The 22,539-nt window shown below is 46.8% G+C and overlaps 1 protein-coding gene across 7 annotated transcripts in view; it reads right to left on the bottom strand.

Annotated features, from left to right (window-relative positions):
• RNF216 (ring finger protein 216) overlaps window positions 1-22,539 on the bottom strand; it is a 120,462-nt gene that overhangs the window by 63,852 nt on the left and 34,071 nt on the right. For 6 of the 7 annotated variants that reach the window (XM_042240386.2, XM_004021061.6, XM_004021062.6 and 3 more), the window contains 5 exons: window positions 20,535-20,674; window positions 17,056-17,106; window positions 15,804-15,941; window positions 14,463-14,611; window positions 13,887-13,965 (listed from right to left, as the gene is read on the bottom strand). In XM_042240386.2, coding sequence (XP_042096320.1) covers window positions 13,887-13,965; window positions 14,463-14,611; window positions 15,804-15,941; window positions 17,056-17,106; window positions 20,535-20,674 — 557 coding nt within the window. The remainder of the gene's footprint in view (window positions 1-13,886; window positions 13,966-14,462; window positions 14,612-15,803; window positions 15,942-17,055; window positions 17,107-20,534; window positions 20,675-22,539) is intronic. The other variant, XM_042240389.2, reaches the window with a different exon arrangement.

The raw sequence follows: 22,539 nt of genomic DNA, 5'->3' as shown, positions 1-22,539 counted from the left end.
GGCAGCCTGGCCTGCACAGGGCCGTGGGCCGGGCCGCCGCGCCTCCCGTGGTGTGGTCCTCTCCCGGCATGTCTTCTGCTTTCTCACTGCAGGGCAGAGGCACACGGCTCTGCGCGAGCTTCGTTGCCCTTTTATGGTAGAAAAATGAATTGCCTGCCCAGCAGTGGAGCTGAGAGATGACAGAACGGAAAGCTGTCATTTGTTGTGGTTTTGGCAGCAAGCAAGTGTTCTCCTCTCAGCCACCCTTGGATGGACAGTGCACGCCTGGCATTCGGCAAGGGAAAAGCAAAGCCCCAGCCACACAGCTCCCCGATGAGAGCCTAGCCTGCACAGCGATACATTTACTGAGGAATGGCATCAAGCCTCATTTTTATGAAAATGTACCTTTTACAAAACAAGGCATCAAAAGGTTTGTGCTTGTGAGTCCCAGAAAACATGGTTACAATCAGATCACTTCTGAGGAACAGACCTCACTTCCTTGTACAACGAGGATTTGGGGCTGGAGCTGGGCAGCGAGGTGACCTCACTCTGGAGGAGGGGCTGTGGCTCTCCCTGCAGCCCAGCCAACCTGGGCCCTGTCACCCGGATGGCTCAGGGGGGCAGGGGAGGTGCCACCAGCCCCAGATAAACGCAGCTCCTGGGAAAACACACCGATATCCAAGTCCCTGTGGTAATAAACAGCAGTTGGTACCACAGGGCCGTAAATGGTTTGCATTTCTGTCAGGAGGCCCACAGGAAAAAAAAAAAAGCAGGCCTCCCAGCAGCTGGGGAAACACACTCCAAGAGGAAAATCTGGCAGATCTCTGTATGCACATCAGAGTTAGGGAAATAGGCCCATCTGAGTGAGAAATTAAGCTTAATCCAACATGCTTTCGGCTGGAAAACAAGTCTTTTTAAATGTGTGGGGAAAAAACTCTGATGGTTACGTGGTTCCTTCCATGTTTAAAAAGCACCCAGGACTGAAAACAGCACACGTGCCGGTGTGGAGCCAGCACAGAGCAGCAGCAGCTGCTGAAGGACGCGCCTGGCCTCCGTCGGGCCCCCTTCCCAACACCCCTCCAACCCATGGGGGGCTGCGCGCTGGGGAAGCCCCACCGCAGGGAGGAGCCTCCGGGACAACCGGGCTGACTATGTCCACCGCTGGCCCCAGGCAGGCACCTCCACCGCCCCTCCTGCCCGCTGCTGCCCCTCCCCGGCAGCTCCGGACAGCCCTCAGAAGACCGTGTCTCTCCAGGCCGATCCAACCCCACGAGGCCTTCTGGAGAAGGAAGCCACACAAGCGCTCGAGGCACTGCATGAACAAGCCGGCCTCGGGACCGAAGGGTTTGCTGGCCGAGGGCCATGCGGGCGCTGAGTGACTCAGGTCTGGGGTCACCAGAAATGCCCCTTCACGATAATACCACTGACCAGACTGCCCAGCTCCCCGAACGCTCTGTACCTCAGCCCTGCCCACCTCCCGCTCCCTCCTTCAGGGCGCTCAAGGGCCACCCTTCTGGCACTGTGATCACTAGCACCCGGGCTGTCAACAGCTCCCTGGAGTGCCCAGAACCAGACCCACTGTCCCCACTCTGCCCTGCGAAGCCCTCGCAATCTGGGGTCTGCCTCTCTTCCCAGTCCACATCCTCCTGCTCCGTCACACCGCCTGCTGGCTGGCCACTCACGCCGCTTCGCTCATGTCAGAGGCCTGGTCCCCTGCTTCACCCACTAGGCCACAGTCAGGCTGAGACTCCGCTCCTGCACAAGCGTTTCCTGGCAGTGTGCTCGCCTGCCTCTGGGAGCAGCCACCGTCACAGCTCCCGTCCTCGCGGGGCTGGCCTCCCCTGCTCAGAGCTCAGGAGGGCTGTGGCGGCCCCGTCGCGTTTCTTCAGGCCTGGCAGCGCTCAGTCAGTATCTGAATGACCAGATCTGACCAGAGCCCCACAGAGCAGAGTCCCACCTGCCCTGCCACAAGTCTAGGCTGAGGGGGTGGCTAACGAATGTGCTCAGAGAAGAGGGAAAAAATGTCAGGGATGATAAGGGGCAAGACCCTGTGGGGGCTTCTGCATGGTGACCAGACAGAAGTTTTTAGGAAGGACTGAGTCCAGAGAGGGAAGGACCCACATGCAGGCAGAGCCCTGGAATGAAGGTTTTAGGGGCAAGGGTGCCACCTGGGGAAAAAAGACCCAAGCTGGCAGAGATAAGGTCAGGTCAGAGCAGGTGCTAGCCTTGGAGAGAATAGGTGGCCAGAGGGCTGTGGTAACAAGACAGGGAGCAACAGATGTTTTTAGCAGCAAAATGTGACAGAAGAGGGGAGAGGAAGGCAAAAGCACAAGCTGTTGTCAAAGACAAGAGAAAAAAACCCGTGATCTGTTTCACTCTCTTTGGGCTAAAATGTGGATCACCTTATCAGACGTAGGGAGCTTTTGAAACTTAAAATGCTTTTCATATTTGTACTTCTGATGGGAAATAAAAGTGAAAAGTGCTTTTATGGGGCTACAGGGATCTGATCTGAGAAGTTCTCTTAGCCTACTTCTCTTTGAAAACCAAATGTCAATGCCAATTTGAAAGTCCTCAGTATTCTAGAAATCAGAGTGTCTGGACTGGAAGGACACTCAAAAGGTCATCTGGTCTTCCTCCCCGCCTCAAGGGTGGACAGCAGGTTGCAAGGCATCCCAGAGGAAGAGAATCTGTTGAGGGCTGTGCCTGAGCCTCTGGCAGGGCTCTGCGCCAGGCCCCAGAACCCTGGAACCCATTTCACTGGTTACGGGACGGTCCAGCAATCCATTCAGGATTCCTGACAGGCAGCTCAAGTCTGTTTCCCAGGGAGGCTGGAAAACATCAGGGCTCCACCAGGTGTACAGAAGAACCTCACACTCACAGAGAAACCCCACACACGCAGCCCTCACTCCTCGGGGATGATGAGCCCTTTAATCTTCCCACAAACAGCTGCTGACACTGTCCTATTATGTCACGAATTTTCCTCATCTCTTAAGGAAGTGACTACGCCATGAAATGGGACAGTTCAGTGAAGGGTCTAACCCGTTTCCAAGAGTGAGGTGCCCTCAAAGCAGCAAACCAAAGTAGGTCAGAGCCCAGACACAGAATTCAAACCCATCTAGATTTCTATTGTTTTTCAAATTACTTTGTTATGAAAAAATGGAAATACACACAAACATAAATAATATAATGAGCCCCATGTATCCATCACTCGTGTTTATAAACTGCTAGCTCGTGGCCTATCTCGGCTCCCCTAAACTCTGTCTGCTCTGCCATTCTCTCTCTTCCAGTACAATTTCCAAGCAAATCGCAGACTATGTATCACTCCATTTGTAAATATTTCAGTTTGTATCTCTAAAAGACAAGGACTCCTAAAAAACCAACCTATCATACCAAAACCACACCTAAAAACACACAGGCGATAAGAAAACCCCCAATCTGATTCCTGATGTCGACAGCTGCTGGCCACGTGACTTTGAGGTGACAAGGGGCAGAAGGCTCCTCAAGCCCAGCAGGAGCTCCACCGGCAGGCTCAAGGACTCCTGCGGCCTCAACTCTGATGCTTCTGATGCTTCCCCTGTGGCTCAGGGGGTAGAGAAGGCGCCCGCAGCGCGGGAGACCTGGGCTTGACCCCTGGGTGGGGAAGATCCCCTGGAAAAGGAATAGGCTACTTACCCTGATATTCTTGGGCTTCCCTGGTGGCTCAGGGAGTAAAGAACCCGCCTGCAGTGCGGGAGACCTGGGCTCGATCCCTGGGTTGGAAGCTCCCCTGGAAGAGAGAAAGGCTGCCCTCTCCAGTGTCCTGGCCTGGAGAAGTCCATGGACGGCACAGTCCACTGTCACCTCAGGGAGCCCCGACAGGACAGGATCTGACCCTCAGCAGGGCAGTGCACCAACTTTCGCCTGGGCTCCTCCTGCTGACCTCGGCGGACTGCCCTTGGTTTCCCAGCGCTGATCTGAGTTGCCAAGCTGATTCCCAGTCCATCTTCTCAAGGGACATTAGCATGTAATACAGACGCAGAGCACACAGCTGCCACGTGGCTTCCAAAGAGACGGCAGAGCTGGCTCCTTAGCCTGTTACACTGGAGATGAAGGGCAGTGGGTGACGTGGGTCTGGGTGGTCGATCCCACCTGGCCTCTGGGGACGAGAGAGGCCCTTCCATTTTCGGTATGTTTGTCTCAAAGTCAGGGAGGATGCTGACAAGTAAAAGACCATTTACCTTCTCAGCGACCACATAGCAATCAAAAAATGACCTTGAATTCAACGGTAAACACAAGAAATTCTACCCAGACGCAGCTTCAGCAGAGGCTCCATTCTGATTCTGCCTGAACATTCCTCTCTGCTGCCTCGTCCCTTGCCTACATTCCTTCTCCCTGACACAGGCACCCAGGAGGATACAGGGTGTTTTCATGCTTGTGTTATTACCATAGCAACAATTTCTCTTCTACCTGGAAGGCTGGAAGCCCTGAAGCGCTCTGTGCTGAGAATGCAAAGAGGGGGAACCATCGCTTTGCACTCCAACACACATGCAACCCCCGTCCCTCCTCAAGGACATCACGATGAGGATCCCTAAAATTAAGGTGTTGATAGCCAGTAACACACAATGAGTGTTAAGACAAAAAGGAGGCAAGTGATTCTATAAAAAAATATTTTGTAGATTATCAATTCTTGAAGGATTTTTAACAGGAGGCCTTTAAAAAAAAAAAACAAAAAAACCCTGAGATTGCTAAAGACTCTGACTCGAAATGCATCTTTCCTTTGATGAGGCCACAGGCACAGAAAAATGCATTAAGTGATATCAGCAAGATGTTTGAAAGCACTAAGCAATTACTGTGGTTTCCAGCAAGAGACGCGCGTGAGAGCTTCTGATGCCCGGACAGTCAGAGGTAGGCTGTTAGGAGTCTGATAAGTGATGGCTAAAGGTGGCCAGAAAATCCACAAAAAAGGGTCAGAGTTTCTATTTAATGAAGTGCGCAAACAGACCTGTTAATCCACAGCATCTTTTTAAGTACCACAGTGTATTTTAGGAGAGACCAAAACAACAATAGACAGACAAGGAGCCGTGTCCTTCTGCCAAAGGACAGTGAAAGGAAAGGCAAGCAGCCCCCACCTCCAGGCCTGCTGGCTGCACTGCACGTGGGGTGACGGCCAAGACACAAAGGGAAGCGCCCTCCTACGAAGACGATGACCAGCGACTGGGCCGTGGACACAAACCACCGATTGTTAAAAACCTTCCCTCTGTGACTAACTCAGAGTTCTCCAGCAAAACGCACTCTGTTTTGTCTCCAGGCCTTTCCCACACTCATCTCTCTGAATATCGTTCCCTGGGATGCCAATCCCTCTGAACAGGCATAAACAAAAAACCAAGAAGAAACCTGAATGGAGGGGAGCCGGCAGCGGAGCAGCTGAGACACGGAGGGCAAACCCACGAGCAGCCTGCTTTAAGGCACGGCTCTCCCCAGGGCGGAAAGGGGCTCTCCTCTCAACCTCAACGTTGTGGGCTCAAGTGACAGCAGTCATTTCTGACAGAACAGACTGGTCAGCAAAAAATTTAGCTTCAAAAACCTATCCCCTCTCCACTGTGGCATGCTGATAAGAAATGAAATTTTTTGAGTACATGATTTGAAAAATTAAGTGGTGTTGTTCAGTCGCTACGTCGTGTCTGACTCTTTGCGACCCCATGGCCTGCAGCCCACCTGGCTTCTCTGTCCTCCACTATCTCCCGGAGTTTGCTCAAATTCACGCTCATGGAGTCAGTGACGCTATCGGAGGTAAGTCTTCTTTTGGCCCCCTTAACGGGACTTTTACAACTGTCCCCGGTAGGGGAACTCTGTGACTCTGTGTAGCAGGTTCTACAAATCTGGGGGAGGAAGCGCCTCCCGTCTGGAGTTCCTCTGCTCACCCGAGTCTGCACGGCGCCTGCACACACTCAGCATCAGTTGCCGCCTTCCCTCAAGGGCACCGGCTGCTTTACTGACTGAGACAAACGATGGCCAGAGGGGTAAGCACCTCAGTTACACTGTGTCGTTTAATGCAAACCACCCCCCACTCCCAGCCCTGGGTACAGATTTACATAGAGATACAACTGACAAGCCATCTACAAAAGCTCCATCAAACAGGTGCAACTGTTCTCATTTTGCAGATAAAGGGAATATGGCTCAGGGAGATGACGTGTCTACCTAGGTCATGATGCCGAAAAGAGGAAGAGCTCAGATTAACCAAGAGACGTTCAAGAGCAAAAACCTCGTGTTAACCACTCCTCCAGACTGTCTGCTTAGCTGCCTCATGAACAAAAAGCTAGGGCACCCAGCAAAGGCCTGGCCCTGGAGCAGGGCGTCAAAGAACACTTCTCATGCAACTGTATTCAAAAAGAACTCTCAAAACAGAGACTTTATCAGTACAGCCCAGCAAAAAAAGTACTCGTCCCACACAATGCTGACACAGGAGAAAGGTAAGGCTCTTCATCCCGAACTGAACAGGAAGTTCTGTGATCTGTCCCCTAGAAGGTGGCAACATCTTAACCATTTAAAGTGGCTTCATTAAAAAGCGCTAAATGTTCTCCGAGGGCAGGATAGAGCGATTCCCATTTCCTGGGCGCAAGGGAAGTCAGCAAAAACCCAACGCCCGGCTGCTGTTCCGTCCTCAGGCCCCAAAGTCTACCATGAGAGCTCTGTCTGGACCACCTTGGTTTGGAAAGTCAGCAGCTGGCTTCTGAGTGCCGAGGGGAGAGATCTGAGGGGCTGTGCCAGCCCCCACTGAGAAAGCTGAGACGGCAGCGTTGCTGTGCCCACTCACCAGTCCCCTAACCTTGGACACCCCAAGGCTGCTGTCCCAGGCCACCGCAAAAGCGAATACGCAGCAAAGTGAGTCTTATGAATGTTTTGACTTCTGAGTGGATGTAAAAGTTACGTTGACACTATACCATGTACTATTATGTGTACAATAGCATTGTATCTAAAAAAGTTATATACAGACTTAATTAAAAAAATACTGTATTGCCAAAGAATGTAACCATCACCTGAGCCTTCAGCGAGTCACAATCCTTGTGTGATAGTAATATCAAAGATCACTGATCACAGATCACCATAACAAATATAATAATAAAAGTCTGAAATATGGCAAAAATTACTAAGATATGCCACAGAGACAAAGTGAGCAAATGCTGTTGGAAAAACAGCAACAGACGTGCTCAATGCAGGGCTGACAGGAGCCTCCATCTGTTAAAACAAACAAACAAACAAGCAAAACTGCAGCATCTGTGGAGTGCACTAAAATGAGTGTGACTGTGCAAGAGTAAAAGCTTTCTGTACAGCTGAGGGGAAGCAAAAATAAATGTTTTATTCATATTGGCATTTCACTTACCTTTCCCTATTTTGGGTACATATCTATCTCCTTTTAAAATAACTACTGCAAACAACAGGAGAGATGGTATTTAAGTTTTATTAAGGAAGGCAGAGTAGGAAGAGTTAAGCAATATTTGCTTTTCGTTGCCTTTCGTGTCTTCCTGGAAACACACAAACACACATCCCTAACTGGAAGATCTAGCTTCTCAAACACAGTGTTTAATGTGCTAAGATGTCAAGTAAAGAAGTGTATGGATTTGAGACGCCTATGATGAACAGACTCACTATGCTATGTACTATGGGAAGTTGACAAAAACTGGAAGCTGACAAAAACATTAAGACAAAGAGAGTTAAATCCTGAAAACCTCGCTGTTGTAACGCCAGCTCCGCCCAGCGCTCAGCGGGGGATGGCTCACAGGGATGGCCTTTGGGATCCACTCTGGGCTGTGCGCAGTGGCAGGGAGGCCCCACTTTGGGTTCTCAGCACCACCACTTTCCCTCGATGGACACCTCCTTGGATGACTCTGGGACCAATGGGAGCCTAGGGCCAGACAAAGCATCCTTCCCGTCACACCTGCACACCGCTGCAGCCTGAGCTCTTAAGTGGTTCAGCCGGAGCCCCCGGGCTCTGAGGGAAGTGACACCTTGGGAGAAGCAGGGGCAGCTGAGCGCTGAGGAGGAGCTCCCACCCACCTCCCTCCTGTGCACTTGCATCACGCAGCGTGGACTTCCACGCCAGCAGAGGAGCCCTCAGCTGGCGATTTAAAAATCCTTGTTATCCAGACATTTGGTTCTTCTCAACATTACTCCCTGAATAAAGGTCGTCCCTGAGAGTGGGAACAAGAGGATCAGGCTTCATTCACATCTAGATAAATGTAAAGGCCTGTGCTCAGCACAGGAGTCAGATGACTGGCTGGGCCTCCAATTATAGTGTGGCCAATAAGTGCCAACCGTCCACTGTCACAGCTGGAACTGCCCTGGCACTGACAGCTGGTCCAGGTTCATTTACATTCTCTCCACGCAGCCACTGAGCTACTGCAGGCGGCTGCAGATGCCTGTTTTTTAGCAACAAACTGGTTCATTGCAGATGTGAATTTCGGTGATATTTTACTGCTGTCGAGTCAGTTAACACTGAATGCTACCAAGGACAGGATGGGGCCTGGAAAGCATGAAAAGAGATGAGCAGAGAAGCTGGCAGGTGAGAAAGCTACATAAAAACAAGGATAAGCGACACTGGGAAAAGGTGAGGGGTTCCACTATCACATTCTCAGTCCTGGGCTCCACTAAAAGACACCAAGCAAGGAGGTCTTCATGGTTATTCTGATTAAAGTCTCACCACCCAGCCATCTCGCTAACAGCACAGGTTTCATGAATATTCCTAAACCTCTACCTTGTGGCCCCGGCTACCTTCCCGGAAAGCTCTACCTACACCTCTGAGTTTATGGAGCAAAGTCATGATTCTAGACAGGCAGAGGGAGGCCCGACAGAGAAATTTCTGACCCTAAAAAATATTCCAGAAGCATCACTTTCAAATCTCCTAATTTAATACCCCGCAGTCCCAACTCAAACACATCCAATCCACTCCTAAAAGCAGCATGTTAGAAACAAACTGAAGAATTCTCTGAGAATACACAAGACGCCGAGGGCCTCGACAAAGGCATTCCGTCACATCGATGAAACAAAGACTCTCTCCACACTTCACCAAAGACACAGCGTCTTATTCTTCCGGGATTTCAGGGGAATGATTCCAGGCATTCAGGCCCTCCTCCAGATAATGCATTCATATAAACGCCTCATCTCAGAGTGACAAGCTCCTGGAATTTTAACTGGAGTTCAGATTACTGGCAGTGGCACTGCAATAGGGGAGCAGATGCCCTGAGTCTCAAAAGGGCCAAACTGGCTTGTGGCTCATTTCTTGAAGAGGAGCAATCCTCAAGGATGAATGGTTGGTTCAGCCATCTAGCTGAAGAGAAAGTACGTCATCAGGAGAACAGGTACAAGTGAAAAAGGTAACGGCATGTGCCCTAACAACAATGACATCTCTGATGTGAACTTCTGAATGAGCAGAGTGGTCTGCTTTGGTACTGAACCTAAAGCAATGCCGTCAGTTCTTACAAGGCTGTTCCGCTGACACACACACTTTTGAAATGCCCAAGAGAAAACCTCTCCTCATGGAGCGTTAGTGCCACCCTGTGGCCAATCTCTCCACGGCTCCTGGAGGAGGAAACGGCACCCCACTGCAGTATTCTCGCCTGGGAAATCCACGGACAGAGGGGCCTGGCGGGCTGCACTCCATGAGGCCACGAAGAACAGGACACAACCGAGCACGCACACATGCACAGGAATATTTCACCTTTAAGTTCTCTCCTCTTTTCAAGGGACAGGTGGCAAGTTCCTGGTAGGTATTAACTGTTAACTGGCTGTCACTGCCTCAGGTCCCTTGAGAGCGCTGTCCCTTCACTCTTCACACTGGGCCAACATGGATCTAGACCGTGAACGCTCCTGTGCCCAGGTGAGGATCAAGGCCTGAAGCACCCTGCAACGGGTAGACTGGGCGATGCAGTCTCTTCACTGTGAAGCACTACTGAGGGATACCCAAAGTTGAGAACCATTGGAGAGATTACTTTCAGCTTAGACAGCAAGACTCTTAAGGTCATACTTTCCCTAAACTCACCCATAAATTGCCTCCAGTGACCTAACTCCTACATGGCCTCACTCCAGCCCCCTCGAGTTCCCACATTCCCTTCTGTTCTCCCCCAGGACTCCCTCCCTTCAATGTTTCTTACTCCTGACTCCAAAACCCTCCTACAGCCTAGATCTCCCCTGTGCTCCTGACCATAGTCACTTTCCAAATAAATACTAAGCACCTGATGTGTGCCAGGCCCTGGGAAAAAGACACTTACTGAATACTTCCACTCTCAAAACTCAACATGTCCAAAACAGAGTTGATCGCCTCTCCTGGAACCTTTTTCTAATCTATTTCCAATTATGAATAGTTCATCATCCACTCAGAGGTTCAAACCAGAACAATGAGTCCTCCAGGTTTTCCCCACCCCCCCAGTCACACCGCCTCTTTCTAATCCTATCTCCCGACTGTCTCTCCTCTTCCCCGCTCCCACTGTTAGCTCTGGTTCTCATGATCTGTACCAGTCTGAATGTGATAGGTTTGCTGCTGGAACAAACTCAAAATCCAATAGCTCAAAACAAAATATTTCTACATGTCTATCTTGGCAGAAGGAAAAGACAGTAAAAGATATGCTCTCTTTCCTTTTGAAATCGGGGTAAGAACAACATAACATGGATTCTACCTTATTAAAGGTAGATCGAAAGACTGAAGGCAGGAGGAGGGGACGACAGAGGATCAGATGGTTAGATGGTTATCACCAACTCGATGGACAGGAGTTTGAGCAAGCTCCAGGAGATGGTGAAGGACAGGGAAGCCTGGTGTGCTGCAGTCCATGGGGTTGCAAAGAGGTAGCCACAACTAAGTGATTGGACAACTGCCTCACTAACACATTTTAAGCATACAGTTCAGTGCATTAACTACACGGGTACCGCTGTGTGGCGCATCTCTAGAACTTATTCTGCATTTTGTGTGACTCAAGTTCAGGGAATTCGTGCCCCCTGCGCTAGCAGGCAGATTCCTCATCACTGGACTGCCAGGGTTGTCCTACAGTGGTCTTTTACAGGGAAAAACCTTCACCAATCAATCAGGCAATAGATTATGGAGGGCTCTCAACCTTCTCTGGATGCACCTTCTCTAGACTTATGCGTGTACAGTTCCAGTTTGGAGAGGTCTTCTGTTTCCGGGAGTTTGCAATCTCTTGCTCCCTCTGGTGTCTGTCTGCAGTACTGCAGGTTCTCTGGAGCTGCTGTCAGACGCCCAGCTCTTTTTTCTTCTCAGAAACCTTTATGTGAGCTTCCCAGGTGGCGCGGTGGGTGGGCAGGAGATGCAGGTTCAATCCCTAGGTCAGGAACATCCCCTGGAAGAGGGCATGGCAACCCTCTCCAGCATTCTTGCCTGGAGAAGCCCATGGACAGAGGAGACTGGCAGGCTATGGTCCACTGGGTCACAGAGAGTCCACGTGACTGAAGCGACTGAGCAAGCAGCCCTTGGGTATCTAGAGTATGGTGGGTCTCATCAGTGCTCCGAGTTGGGCAAGAGAGAAACCAGCCCCGTAAAGAGCTCTCCACTCTCCCAAAGCTGGAACACTGGAAATATATGTCCCACTTTTCGTTTCCCCTCGAGGCAAAAGCCACAGAGATGTAATGGCCTGTGTGCGTCCTTGGGAACAGCAGCAAGCCTGTCAGCTCTCTTTTGTTCCCAGAGGCCTCCAGGCATCCAGAGTATGCAGGGCCCTGTCAGGGCTGAATCAAGTGAGACAGAAACCAGTCCCCTGGGCAGTAACCCAAAAAACTGGAACACTGGATGCACGTTCCAACTCTTCCCTTCTCCAAGCAGAAGCTGGGAACTGGGGTTTTCTCCTGCTCTCTCTACACTAAGCCAAGGAAAGTGGCAAAGGTGCGTGAGCGTTTGCTAGTCCAAACCACTGCCTTTGTCCTTGGTGATCTGAAACCTGGTGCTCCCTCCTGGCCGTGCTGAGCCTCAGGAAAGATACAAGCCAGCCCCTTGGGGAAGTTCTCTGAGAAGTCTGAGTGTCAGATGCATGTCCCAGTCTGCTAAGGGGCTGTGAGGAGTTGGGCGTTTCCACCAGGTGTGCCGCGTGTGCTGGACATGCATGTGAAGGACTCGGGGGGGGTGGGGGTGGCGGTGAGTTCCCATTTATTTCCCTACCAGCTGACTGCACTGTCTGGAGTACAGGAGCCATGTAATTGGTTTCGAGATTTCTCACAAGGGTCTGGTCCATGTATCGTTAAATCAGTGTTTCCTGGAGGGAGGAGAGTTTGGGGCTACCTATTCCATCACCTTGCTGACATCATTTCTAAGCGTATGTTTTCCCACGCTTCCTGCAAGTGACCTCTCATCCACACTCACGTTGCTTTGGCCCACAGAAACTACATAGCCCTCTCCAAGTTCAGCAGAGCGTGTATGTTCCTCCCACAGAGAGGAAGCAGAATACTTGGTTTTTCTGCCTAGGGTCTTAAGAGCCTGAAGGAGGCTTTTGCTGACATCCCAGGTTGGATGATCTCAGATACTCATGGGGCACTGTTTCAGACTCCCACGTACCCTGACACCTTCCTGTAACTGGCTTTGGCCTTCCAAATCATACACAAGCACTTTCACTGGTAGAGTCTAATTTGGCATCAGACCAGGAAATGTAATTTCTAGCTCAAGCTTAGCAATTCATGGAGACTTCCCAAGGTGGGCAGGCGACAGCGATGTGGAGCTCTCACCTAGATCACTCAACAGCCAGACCAACCTCTGCTGTTTCAGCTCCAGCCCCACCTCAGGATGGTGCTGAAGGCCTGCATACACGGCCCTGGCCCCTCCCAGCTCATGAGCCTCAGCCTTTCCCGTCATACTCCCAGCACCAGTCGCGTCCAGGAGGGGACTGCTCCCTGGACCCGGAACATTCCTCCTCTTCACTTTCATGTCACTCCCACCCTGTTCTTCCTGTGGCTACTGGCTCCTTGCTCTCTGTTTCCTAGTTCAGGCCCCACCTTCCCAGGCATTCTAGCGGTAGATGCACTGGAACCACGCAGGACAGTCAGCTACTCTGCTTCTTAGTTCCAAGATGCCAGAGATGACAGCCTGGGATGGGAACAAATTACTAAATGGATACATCAACTGTAAGAAAATATCCAGATTTTACACAGAAATATTAATGTTGAAAACTAAATGAGAAGTTAAGTCTGTCAGTCTAGCTTCTCCTTCCCTTTCCAATATCCACTTTCATTTCTTCACTTTCCAAAAGGGTGGGGGGTGGGGGAGATTTTAACATTCAACTCTGCTCATTCTATTTTAGGAAAATGGCTGAAAATATACTTGTCTAGCTAGATGCCGATACGATATTCCTTAAAAACTTTTAAGTGGCTTATATAAACAGTTGACAAATTTCAAGACAGTCTCAGCTCACGAAGTAGGAGTCAAAGAAGAAAGACTTTCGGGCAGCTTTGGTCTCACCCTACACGACCAGTCCATACGGGAACAGCTGAGGAAGTCAGCTACCAGATGTGACAGAGATGCCACCGTGGCGCCCAGTTGTGTTAATCAAAGAAATACCCTGTGGACTTTGAAGGTGGCAGGATATGTGTGAATGCACATGTGCAAAGAAGTATTTGAGCACGACAGGATGGGGAGACACGGAGCAAGAAAAATACTGGCACCGTGGAAAAACACAGACTCCTTCACATTCTACACTACAGTATCTGCCCTTCAGGAAGATGGCATAAACCAGGGATCCAGGGCTATGTGATTAAACATCATTTCTGAAACAAAGTCAACCACCTCACAAGGTACCAAATTCATCTGCTTTCATGCAAAGGAGAGCACACCAATCCTTCTCAGGGGTCAGCATGCAGAGGACCAGCAAGGACTGTGCCACTAAGGCAGTTCATAATACCAAATTCAACTATGAGTCTAGAAAAGGCATTTGCCTCCCTACCTTTCGACAGCGAGGATTCGGACAACTGAACCTCTTCACGTCACTGTCCAGCAGAGCAGGAAAGCTGCAGGAGGGGCACCTAGAATCAGAACCGCAGAAGGAAGGTTATTCAGAACACTGAAGTCTGACTGTTCATTCTAGGACGGAGTTTTCAGCTGGAGAGCCACACCTCCCTTTACTTTTTACTCTTCATTAAAACACAGATTGAGGCGCTCTGTGCTGGCTCTCCCCAGGAAATGCAGGTGCCATTCTGAGTCCTGCCTCAGTGCAAACCACTCAGTAAACATACCTTTCTGAGAACTCTACATACGTCACCTCTCTTTTAACTCAATGTAAAAGGACTATAGCTAGAAGCCAGATGATTAAGAAATGCCATGGAATGGAGGTAAAAATCTCAACTGCAGATTTTTCCATTAATAAAATTATTCTCTTATTTCAAAGCAAAAAATTGCCAGAAAACCTGCAGCTAGGGCTCTGCCATAGAATTTCACTGTCAAAAGGAAAGGGCCGGGCAGTCTAAGTCTCCCTAGTGGGGAGCAAGCTGGCAGATGGCGTTCTCCGACTCCGGGAACTCACCTGACAAGCTCATCAGCGTAGGCTGCTGCGACCTCTTCCTCTGCTTTTCGCTCGTAGTATTTGTACAGGATGGTCTGGGGAAGCACCTTCTCCAGTTCACTGGCTGGGAATGAGCACGTGCAGCTGCCCTCCATGCAGCTGAGCTCTGACTAGAATGGCACCGCCAGGAGAAAAAGGGGAAAAAAATGTAACCCAAGTTTTCAGAAGCACACACACAAAAATTTCAGTGGTTAAATGCGTCTTTCAATGGAAAGAAAATAAACAGTGGTTCAGAACAGACTCTGAGATGGTAAAGGTCCCCTCTTCTTTGAGAAAGCACTCTCAAAATAAGAAAACCATGAAATAAAAACACAAAGTCCATCTCTGATTCCACCTGAGGACCTCTACCAGCCCAAACCGGAATATATGAAGATGGGAAGCAGATGAGGATGGGTAAATGGCTTAGCAGATTAAAAGAAGAAAGTTACAGCTCAGGTCTGAAAAGAAGGTACTCAAGATAAGCAAGCTGACTCTCTCTCTAGTTCCTGGAAAAGGTGGAGGTGAGCGGGAGGAGGGGCGAGGACTGACACAATGCTACTGCGTACTCCAGAGAGGACAGCACAGTGTACACACGACTCTTTTGTGCCCTGGGAAATCAAACAATCGTGTGACTCATTTCATTGTGAAGCATATTATGCTGCAGTGGCCTGGGACTGAACTTGCAATGTCTTTAAGTATGCCTATATTCTGCTAATCACGTCCACTCTCTTAGTAACTGCTACTCAGCCCCTGACTAAACTACAACTGATTTTAGAATAACTGATGTCAAGTCGTTTGATTACTGGTGTGGCACTTATGAAAAGCAACTGTGATTTTCGAGTGTTTGTTAAGACAAAAACTCTGAATTCTATATTGTGTTATGTTGGTGAAAAGAGACATTGACTTTGCACAGAGAAATATAATCTTGCATAAAATATTATTCATTTTAATACAACTGTATAAAATCTTTTAAAATTTTTGTTAAAAACATACTAATTTGCAGCCTCATATATTCAATACAGGCTGCAGGATTCTCTTCTGGTGTTTATCCTTCGTTTTATTTGTGAAGAGGAGTGAAGAAGCTGGTGCTCCTATGAGCCAGGCGTGAGAGCATGAAGAATTAAACCACTCCCTGAAAAGAAACCTAGTGCGCTTAGGACCAACATAATCACACAAATGAGAGGCTGTCGAGGAATCAAACACATCAGCATGTCTTAGCAGAGTTCCACCTCATCCCAGAAAAGGTATTTCCATGAGGCATTTCCACTTGTCTATAAATGCAGTCTCCACAGACGCTGTATGGACACACTGCACCGTTCTTACCTTTCCAGATCCAAAGACTGCCTCTTGGGCGTATCTGATGAGACACTCTTTGCAGAATAAGTGAGCATCAGCACACTGTGTCAGCTCCTCGAATGGGAACTCCCCATAGCAGCAGCGGCACTCAATCAGCTGGCCATCCTGGAGGCAGGCAGAAACACGTCAAAGTCCCTACACTCAAGTAGAGGAGGCAGCCATGTTTCATATTCCCCCACCCCAAACACATTCCGAGGTGAAAAGCAATCCCTAGAAGCCATAAAACAATGATGAGCTGTTTTCTGCTGTAGAAATCTAGCTTAAGATGCCAGTACAAATATGACTACATATTAACAGCTAAAGACAGTACAATTTTCACGTTTTTTGGGGTATTCTTTGGCATCACCCTTTGTATAAAGTTACCATATTCATGAATTTCACTGTACTGGGAGGACTATAACATCTATAATCAGACGCTAACAGTCGGGAACAAGTGGCATGTGGGGTATTATCTTAAAATGTTTCAAAAGTTGCATTTTGCATCTTGTTATAAGACAAGAGTGTGATGGGGTTGTGTCTCAGTCCAAGCTTTGTCTTAAGGGACTATTGAAGCCATATAAAGCAGCGTTTCAAGTATTGTGAGTACCAGGAAACTTACCCTTCTCGTTAAGGGCAGTTGACTGATCCAGTCATTAGTTCATTTCTACCGTGTGAGGAAAGGCCACTATGTGAGGATGGCTGGTGTCACACAAAGCCCATCCGGTCCTGAGGCTCAGCACATCTCTCCTTTCTAACTCGGAAGTGACACGTGAATTCTCAATGTTGCACTAGTGAAGCAACTCACTCGTGTCCGACTCTTTGTGACCCCATGGACTGTAGCCCAACAGGCTCCTCAGTCCGTGGAATTTTCCAGGCAAGAGTACTGGAGTGGGTTGCCATTTCCTTCTCCAGGGGATCTTCCCAACCCAGGGATCGAACCCAGGTCTCCCGCACTGCAGCCAGACGCTTTACTATCTGAGCCCCCAGGAGTCTATCTAATGGATTCCAGGCAATGTTTAAGACAAACAACTCTAACAACATTATCTTCCCTCCAAGTCTAATCCAATTTGGACTGAATGGTTTAATACCTGATTTTAACTTAGCTGAACCACAAACTCGGCAGGTCAACAGCAGAGGTTAAGGGAACCAATTTGTCATCAAAATGCACAGGAAATGTGAGATTAGAAAAACAGCTAATGAAAATACCAAGAATATGTTAATTAGATGAAATTCCAATTACCTTTTGATACTGTTCTTCATTCATCTGCAGGGCAAGCAAAAAGTCTTCATGCTGAGGAACAAAAAAATCAGACACACAGATGCAAATTTAGTCAAGATGTCATAAACCATTTAGCATTTACTTTCAGAAACGTAAAATAATGATCAATAGTCATCTCTTCAGTTATATAGCTTACTAGTTTAAAAAGTTAACTGATAATAAATTTAAAATGCATCAGAGTGCTGTATATAAAAAAGGAAACTTTACAAGTACTAGCATATATGGAGAAAACATTCTTAAATCTGACTCAAAATACAGAAGGAATAAAAGACGGACATAAAACACTTAAGAGTGTAGAACAGCATGTAAGTAAACAAAAACACTGAATGCGTAAAAACCAAGTTTGACAACATACTTTGCTGGTAAGGCTAGTGAGAAACAGGCACTCTTCTACATTTCTGGTGAGAATGCAAAAGAGTACAACCACCACGAAGGGGGACTTGGCATGATGGTAACAGTGACGTAACTATTTATACTCTAACTCATCAACTGCACTTATAGGAAATCTATTCCAAAGTTACCCTGGGGCAGAAATACGAAATGATACAGGCATACAGTTATTTATCATGCTACTATCTACAACAGCAGAAATCTGGAAAGAAGCCTGAATGTCCAGCAAAAGGGCAACAACTGAGTCAACTCTCGTACTGCAGACAATGGCACACTAGGCAGTTTTTAAGGGAAGGAGAAAAATCTCCATGGATTGCTGTGGAGTCATCATCAAGATGCACTGTTAATCGAAAAGGCTAAGGGCAGAACGGTGTGTACCTTTTAGGTAAGAAAGAAATGTCCAAAATATATATATATACACACACATGCTTTTACATAAAAGAAGGAAAGATAAACAAAAAACTATAAAATGGTTATGATAAGAGATCTGACCTCGCAGATATCCTAAAGAGTCTTGGGGAACTCAGGGGTCCATGGGCCAAATCTGAGTTTCTGGTCTAGAAAATACATACAGGCACACTTCATTTTATTGCACTTTGCAGACAGTGCTCTTCAAAAAAGAAAAGAAAAAAAAAACACCCCACAAAAACTGAAGTTTTGTGACTTGCATCAAAGCAAGCCCACTGGTGCTGCTTCTCCAACAGCCATTTGTTTGCTTCAGGTGTCAGTGTCACTTTTGAACAATCCTCACAGTATTCAGACTTTTCCATTACTGTTACTGTCTTTGTTACGGTGGTCAGTGACCTTTGACGCTACCACTGCAACTGTTCTGGGGTGCCACGCACTGCGCCATAAGGCAGCGAGCTTGCCCAATGTACGTCATGCATGTTCTGACCGCTCCACTGATGGGCTTTCCCCACTCCTCTCCCTAGTCCCCCAGGCCAATCAACAACCCTACAATGCTCTCCAAGCACTCAGATGGAAGCAGGAGTGGCCCATCTCTCAGCCACAATATTCTCATAAACCAAAGTCCAGATGGAAGACATGAGGAAGTTGAAGAAGAAAAGTCTGATGTCAGCAGAGGCTGGTTCATGAAGCTTAAGGAAAGACGCCATTTCCACAACATAAAAGTGCAAGACGAAGCAGTGGGTGCACGACGCTGCAGAAGTTGCAGCAAGTTATCCAGAAGATGTAGCTGAGATCATGAGTGAAGGTGGCCACACTAAACAACAGATTTTCAAATGTAGACAAAACAGCTTCCTATTGGAAGAGGATGCCATCAAGGACCTTCACTGACAGAGAGAAGTCAATGCCTGGCTTCAAAGGACAGGCTGACTCTCGTTAGGAGTTAATGCACCTGGCGACCTGAAGCTGAAGCCAGTGCTCCTTTTACGGTTCCAAAAATCCTAGGGCCCTTAAGAATTAGGCTATCTCTATTCCACTTGTGTTCTGTAAATGGAGCAACAAAGCCTGGATGACAGCACATCTGTTTACAAGATGGCTTACTGAATAATTTAAGCTCGCTGAGAATCACTGCTGAGATAGAGAGTCCTTTCAAAATATTACTGCTCACTGAAAGGCTCCTGGTCACCTAAGAGATCTAATGGAGAGGAAGGAGATTAATGTTTTCATGCCTGCTAACACAACATCCATTCTGCATCTCATGGATCAAGGAGTTAAGCTGTTAACTTTTGAGACTTATTAAGAAATGCATTTTGTAAGGTTTATAAGCCACAGTGATTCCTATGATGAATGTGGGGCAAAGTCAACTGAAAACTTCTGGAAGGGATTCACCATTCCATATGCAATAAAAAAAACACTTGTAATCTATGGGAAGATATGAAAACACCAACATTAACAGGAGTTTGGAAGAAGCTGATCCCAACTCTCATGGCTGACTTTAAAGAAGGAATTAATTGCATATGTGGTATAAACAGTTAAGAGACCTAGAATTAGAATCGAATAGCTGCAATCTCATTAATAAAACCTTAAAGTGTAAGGAGCTGCTTTTTACAGATGAACCAAAAAAACAAGAAGCAGTTTCTTGAGATGGAAATTACTGGTGAAGATACTATGAAGATTGCTGAAATGACAACAAAGGATTTAGAAAATCGCATAAACTTAGTTGATAAGGCAGCAGCAGGATTTGAGCAACTGACTCCAATTTTGAAAGCTGTGGGTAAAATGCGATCAAACAGCATAGCATGTTACAGAGAAATCATTCATGAAACAAAGAATATCAATCAATTCGGCAAACTTCATTTTTGCCACATCTTAAGAAATTTGGACAGCTACCTCAACCTTCAGCAAGCAGCACTCTCATCAGTGAGAAGCCACCAAAACTGAGGCAAGACCATCCCCTCCCCACCAGTGAAAAGATGATGACTTGCTGAAAACACAGATGATAGTATTTGTTAGCAATAACGCATTTCTTAGTTGAGGCCTGGACATTGTTTTTTAGACATAATGCTACTACACACTTACTAGACTACACTGTAGTGTAAACATAACTTTTCTAAACACTGGGCAGCCAAAAAGTTTTTACGATGAGCTTCACTACAATATTCACTTTATTGTACTGGTCTGCAACTGAACCCACAATCTCTCTGAGGTCTGTCTGTATTAAATAACCAAATTTGTATCTTCCAGCTGACTTGCACATTTGATAGTACATATCTGGCCTGGAGAATTCAAGGGACTACATAGTCCATGGGGCTGCAGAGTCAGACACGACTGACTGACTCTGACTTTCACTTCGGGAAGAACTAAAGAGCTACACGGAATCTGTTTTTTCCTCTCCCAGTAGAGGGCGAAGAAGGTCAAACAGATGTGTTTATAAGGGCCAATTAAAATAACGTAAATCTGATTTGTGAGACTGTGAATTTTGGTCAGTATTACTACAAAACCTAGCTTTGTTTTCCTTTTAAAAACTTCATAGCTTATTCAAATTAATCACTTAAAAGAAAAGACAAATCTTCAAAGACAGCTTTACATTGAGCCCTACCAGCAAATCAGAATCCTAGAAACACATTCCAAACACATCTTCCTACCTCTGCCATCTCTTTGATTTTCTGCTCGTAGAACTCCTGCTCCTGCTGCACAGCTGGAAGGAGGGCACGCCGGTCATAGGACCTACAATGTCGCCGCTTATTTTCCAGAAAGAACATCCTCTTCTCTATTTTTTTGTCACCTAGAAGATACGTGACAATGCAGAATCATGCAGACAACTGTTCTGCTAGGGATCCAGGCAGCCATCCCAGTCTTATGTGGCCTGGTCCCCCACCTACTCCTACCAGGATGTTAAGTTACGTGACTTTCCCATAACGTTCTTTTTGGGAAAACTGGGGTCCTAACCATCCCCAACATTCCATGCACTTCCTGACATTCTTCCTCTCCATACCCATCCCTCATTATGATCCAACTGGAAGAGCTCCCCTATCCTGTCCATACAGCACTGTGTATACACCGCAATTCATGACGTGCTTACTACTGAGGACGGGGGTTGACGGTTTGGGGTTATCATCCAGAGCTGCTGTACCTACGTCTGCAGTTCAGCAGAGCACACCGCTGGGTCAGCTTTAGAAACCAGCGCTAGTATTCTGCAGTGCCTGCTCCAATTTACACTCGCCCTCTGCCAGCAACGTCGTCAGTTTTTAATATGAGCTATCCTGGTAGGTGCAAATGTGTTTTATGTATGTTTTAAAATTTTATTATTTTGAAAATGCAGTATCCAGATTTATAATAAATAACACTTAGAACACAAGCTAAGAAAATGACAAATGTCAGATTTTGCAACTGGTCTTATTTAGGTTTTGTATTTCTTTGATTAGTAATGTACATTTTTCTAAAAAACTATCCATTCCATCCAGATTTTCTATTTACTCACAAAAGCCTGTTTTCTGGTAATCTCTATACCCTGATACATTTTTTTATTTTTCTTCTTTCCTCTTGTTCACTCTACTTTTAAAAAGCTAAAACATTTTTTCATTGACTATTTAGAAAACCAGTTTTTAGTTCTCTGTTCTGTTCCATCTGACTATATTTCTGCCAAGACCACCTGGTCTTAATCACTGTAATTACGGAGTAAGTCCTGAAATCCAGGAGACTGATTTCTCCCACTTTACTCTTCTTTTAAAAGATTATTTTAGCTATTCTAGTACCCTGCCTCTCCATATAAACTTCAGGATAATTTTAGGATACCTTGCTTGTATCTGCAAAAAAAAAAATCTTGCTGGGATTTTGACAGAAATCACACTAGGCATGGATATCAATTTGGAGAGGATTTATATCTTAATTGAGTCTTCCAACCCATGAACACAGTACATGTCTTCATTTATTTATATCTTCTTTGATTTTTTCTTCAGTGTTTTGTAGTTCTCATCACAAGTCCCATACATATTTTGTCAGATTCACACCTAAGTATTAAGTTTTTTCAAAATGACTTTAAATGGTATTGTACTTAAATCTTGATGTCCATATGCTCACTGCTAGCATACAGATACATGCATACACTGGTTTTTGTAGCCTGATCTTATACCCTGCAACCTTACTGAACTTCCTTGGAGCTGTATATATCTACAATCATGTCATCTGCTTAGGAGCAGTTTTGGAAGAATTTTCCAGTGAAACCAAGTGGGGCTGGAGATCTTTTTGAAGACTTAAAATTATGAATTCAATTTCCTTAACAGCAATAGGGTTATCCAAATTATCTATTTTATATAGATAAGTTTATTGGTAGTTTGTTTTTTGAGGAAATGGTCCATTTCATCTAGGCTGTCAAAATTACGTATGTAAAGATGTCCACAGTATTCCTCCTTGGATGTTTGTAGGGTCTACAATGAAAGCCACTATGAAGAGTAAGTTACCCTATAAAGAATAACTCCAATTTGCATCTTTTTTCTGTCTGCCTTGCTAGAGGGGACATGCTGCATTTTTACTGATGTTCCGTTTACATCCAAGTTCTATTTGCACTCCTCATGAGAGGTCATGTGGCTTTTTCATATACAATGAGAAAGGACACGGGAGGGAGAATCTAGTCTCTCTCTTTGCCAGCTG

Source organism: Ovis aries, chromosome 24 (assembly GCF_016772045.2).
Source record: "Ovis aries strain OAR_USU_Benz2616 breed Rambouillet chromosome 24, ARS-UI_Ramb_v3.0, whole genome shotgun sequence".
Taxonomy (NCBI): Eukaryota; Metazoa; Chordata; class Mammalia; order Artiodactyla; family Bovidae; genus Ovis; species Ovis aries.
This window is presented reverse-complemented; position numbering and strand designations above follow the sequence as displayed.